Genomic DNA, 4380 nt, shown 5'->3' with positions numbered 1-4380 from the left:
ATTAAATCCCATAAAAAAATAAAAAGCAACATTTGAAGAATTTATATAAAATACGTCAATAATGAAAATTTATACCATACTTGCATACTAGAGCGTCCGATCATCTGAATTAAAGAATTTATTCACCCAAGCCATGCGAAGTTCTTGACGCATTCCAAAGAACATGTGAGCTCGTGCATCATCACTCATCAAGTGCTCATATACCATAAGAATTTGATCTATGGAATACCCATGTTGTGTTAGCTTCATACATTCATCTTCAACATCTTTTGCATAGCTCATTGAACGGCTAGATTGAACTTTATCAAAAGTTTTTTCAATACTTGTGGCCAAACGGTCTATTGCAGCATCACTAACGATTGCTTTGCGTTTGCCTTTCTCTTTACTTCTTTGTATTGGGCTTGTTGTTGACGCCGGGTTCGTAATTGTAGTGTTGAGTAAACGGTGAGGCATTACCAATCCCATCTGCTTTCCATGAAAGACACATCATCATAATTTTGGGTTGATGGGAATACATCTGCCTCAGAGTTGTAATCCATTTGTGTGCCAATACTAGTTCTTGAGGTGACTGCACGATGTCCAGTAGCTTGATCATTACCACAAATAGTCTCGAGAAGGTCATAATCCTTAATAGGCTTGTTTAAATAGGGTTCATCGTCCTTGTGGATTTGTATGTTAACAAATAAAGTATTCAAATGATTCAGTTGAAATTATAATGTACAAATAAAAAATAATAATGTTTAAGTAACAAGTACCTTGATATATTCTATATATTCACTCGCCCATGATAATAATTTTGAGGTTATCATCCCAACCCATGCCACTCATATCTTTTTAATTTTTTTATCCTCGCCCATTTTCTCCTTAACGCTCGAGAAGATTACTTACATTGGCCTCATCGCTGTCACTAGAAATGTATCTTTCAAGGATCGAATAGCAGCTTGTATTGTTTGTGGTTTGAAACCTTTGTCCGTCTTAAACCCTTGTTCAACTTGGCTTGCCATAAATCTTATAAAGTAACGACTTTTCAAGGATGTCCATCTCATATTTCCTGTAGTTCTTGCAGTAGTATTCATAATTGATGATGTCTGGCTGCCTTGCGATGAATTATATCCCTCCATCTACATTATAATATAAGATAAGATAAAACTTATGATAATTTAAATCATGCATAATATGATAAACATACAAATGGAAGAAAATAGATACTGCATGGCTTTATTTAAGCATACAACCAAGATATTCAAGCATCCATAATTTGATAATAGAAGATAAAAAGATACATCAAAAAGTGGCCATTCAACAATGATACAAAATTTAACATAAGAACATGTCAATATAACTACTTGTTCGCCCACATCTCAATTGCAATTTGATCACGACGAGCAGCCCACTCTTGTGCTTCTTCTCTTTGGTCCCGAGCAGTGGTTTGTGAAACACGTTGTGGTACCCAATCTTCCTCCACAGGAATAAATTCATCTTGACCACCGGTGAGGATGTAGTTGTGTAAGGTACAACATGCCAATACGAGATCCACCTTTGTCTTGAATGGGAAAAAAGGCCTAGAAGTGAGGATCTTGAAGCAGTTCTTTAAAGAACCAAATGCACTCTCGATGGAGGTACGCCCAGATGAATGTCTTAGATTAAACAATTCCTTGGCGTTTGCAGGTGTTCGGGAGCCGAACTCCTTCAAGTGAAATCTTACACCCCTGTAAGGGGGTATAAAACTGGGTCGTGTGGTGTAACCAACATCAACCAAGTAATATTTTCCTAATTACAAGAGTTAAAATAACTTTAATAAGTTCAATAGTTATATTTAGTTAATTGTCTACATTTTTTAAAAAAAAAACTTAAAGATACCTTCGGGAACTTTTAGCCCATTGGGTCGTTCTAGTGCATCAATAAGAACTAAAGAGTCATGCACGAATCCTTCCCAACCAGTGAGAATAAAAGTAAAACGAATGTCAAAATCCACAACTACAAGGACGTTTTGAGTTGGGTAAGGTTTTCTTCCTCGAAAGGCTGCAACTTCAGATGCTGGGACAGAAGCATGAATATGTGTTCCATCTAAGGCCCCAACACAATCCTAGTATTGAATACTGTATGTTAGAATTAATCCTACTAAAATACAACTGTTTGAAGTCTAACATAACAATACCTTGAAATAAGGATACAATGTTCTCCTTGTTGCTATATAAGGTGGGGTTTGAGAACTTGGTGGCCGCACATATTCATGTTGCATTTCACCAATTGTGAACAACATGTGATTGAAATATCTACTAATAGTTTCACCAGACTTCAAAAAATTATGTGCAATAACACGATTGCGCTGGTTATGTCCTATGGTGTGCAAGAACATTAGTAATTGCTTCTCAATGCTCATGTGCAGTGTATCCTGTACAAGTCCTTTTTCCGCGTAATATTGAGCATAGGTTAAAAAATGTAGACTTGTTCATCAGCACCATGTTAATACTAGTATCATCATTCCCATCTATCAACCTAGACAAATATTTTCTCCGTATTTCTAATCTTTCACGTGATGGTTCTCTAGGAATTATATGTCTTTTGTTCTGAATTCATGATAACGCGGTGTAGGCGCCAACTAATACTGTTAGTTGCATGAGGTATAGTTCATCATCTTCATTCTTGAAATGATCCATCTAATATGTAATTAGTAACAATAAAATAATTAATTGTAAGCTATAACATAATGATAAAACATTAAGAAATGTTTCTATTTAAAACATTCAAAATGGTCATAAAAAATTTTTCTAACTTATTAAAAAAACTTATTCTATTCCTAATTATTCACAGAATCATTCATATCTTCAAACCTTTTAAAACTAAAAAAAATCAGCCCAAAAACATAATACATCACAACTTTCTATTTTCTATTTTTCCCAATGAATGAAAGAACCATGTAATCTCAAGATGTATTCATTATTCAAGAGTATTTTTAGTTTGAGATGCAAAGGATGACTTGTAAATAAAAATAATATTTTCTAAACACAATATTAAAATATGATTATAACTTTTAAAACCAATAAGCATAAAACAATACCACACTAAGGTAGAAAATCCATGGAGAATCACTGAATTAAAAAAATATAAATAATGAAAGTGGCAGTCATGTAACTTGAAAAGAGCTCAATACATGTTCTCCAATCATGCTTGTCAATAGGATTGACTATCTAAAATATTGTGGAAACCTATATTTAGGACTCAACACTACGGATTGACTATCTAGGACATACTAGGTGCACTATCATCCAAATATTAAGGCTTCAGTTTCCAATATACATTAATGCTAGACAAGGACCACATGAATGAAGTTTGGTGTTTGACAAAATGTAGAAAAAAAGAGCATACAAAAGTTGCATAGTATAAATATCTTGTTTTATAAAGTAAATGCTAAGATTTATGTACATAAAACATAAATAGCAGGTAAAGAGTACACTTGAAGATGATTGGAACACCAGATGTTGCAATGGAGTTCCTAGAATTAAAGATGCAAATGATATATATAATCATGTAAAGCAACATAGTTACCCTTATAATTCTTCACTTTCTTTCATAATTTTATTTTGAAGTTATAAAGACCAAATCTAATCTTACTAGACCTGTTGTAGTAATCTATTATAAAGATGCTGCTCTTGATTTACTTCGAGAACTATAATGGAATTACAACTTCTTGGAAATTCCCATATCAAAAGGCTCATGAAAAGGATATTCTAGTTATGAAATAGCACACAATAAATACCTCCTCCTTAAGCAAGAATCCCTAAAAGAATAATGCCAATATCCTCCTATTGCCACTCTGGCATTCGATCATGCTAGGAATAAACTGTTTCCAAACTTCTTCTTCCCCATTTAGCAAAGATGAAGTTATCATTTCACACAAGCAAGCAGCTTCACCCCATATCCAAGCTTATATATAGGTTAAAAAAAAAATGAAGAATCCTTCATTTCATCCCATCCCAGCATTAGATATTTGAATCCACTGCCTCATTTTTAGAAGATACAAATTTTCTTCTAATGAACTCTCCTTACACAAACCAACCAGTGATAAGTATCCAGCAATCAAAGTACAAAAAATGCTTCACAAAATTTATGATCTAACAACAAGAAAAAGAAGAAATTACACCATGATATGTTCAGACCATCTGAACACTATAAATATAAATTTTACAAAAAGAAAACAAAAAAATGCAGCAGTGAACAAATGTGTACCAGCAAATCAATCATACTTCTCAAATAAACTCCACCACAGAATCAGATCCAAGAGTCATATTGGAAGCAATATGATTCACAGAAGAAACCAAAGCTCATCATACCTCAAATTCATCAAAATTTAAATTTTAACTATCAAGATCACATTTT

General features: G+C 33.4%; 1 protein-coding gene across 1 annotated transcript; it reads right to left on the bottom strand.

Moving 5' to 3' along the window:
• Positions 1 to 1342: 1342 nt before the first annotated feature.
• Positions 1343 to 2383, bottom strand: LOC120265178 (protein ALP1-like). Its single transcript, XM_039273067.1, has 3 exons — positions 2159 to 2383; positions 1861 to 2086; positions 1343 to 1770 (listed from the first exon to the last, which is right to left on the bottom strand). The coding sequence occupies exons 1-3, from the start codon at positions 2381 to 2383 to the stop codon at positions 1343 to 1345; spliced, it is 879 nt and encodes a 292-aa protein (XP_039129001.1).
• Positions 2384 to 4380: the final 1997 nt, after the last annotated feature.

This window comes from Dioscorea cayenensis, chromosome 7, assembly GCF_009730915.1.
Source record: "Dioscorea cayenensis subsp. rotundata cultivar TDr96_F1 chromosome 7, TDr96_F1_v2_PseudoChromosome.rev07_lg8_w22 25.fasta, whole genome shotgun sequence".
In the NCBI taxonomy this organism is placed as follows: Eukaryota; Viridiplantae; Streptophyta; class Magnoliopsida; order Dioscoreales; family Dioscoreaceae; genus Dioscorea; species Dioscorea cayenensis.
The sequence above is the reverse complement of the archived record's forward strand: the minus strand, read 5'-3'. Positions and strand labels throughout refer to the sequence as shown.

Excerpts from the sequence above, each read along its gene's own strand:
- LOC120265178 (XM_039273067.1), bottom strand. The coding sequence starts at position 2,383 with ATGAGCATTGAGAAGCAATTACTAATGTTCTTGCACACCATAGGACAT. Across the intron at positions 2,087-2,158 it reads CATTGTATCCTTATTTCAAG|GATTGTGTTGGGGCCTTAGA; the intron begins GTATTGTTATGT and ends ATTCAATACTAG. Across the intron at positions 1,771-1,860 it reads TGGGCTAAAAGTTCCCGAAG|GAAAATATTACTTGGTTGAT; the intron begins GTATCTTTAAGT and ends TCTTGTAATTAG.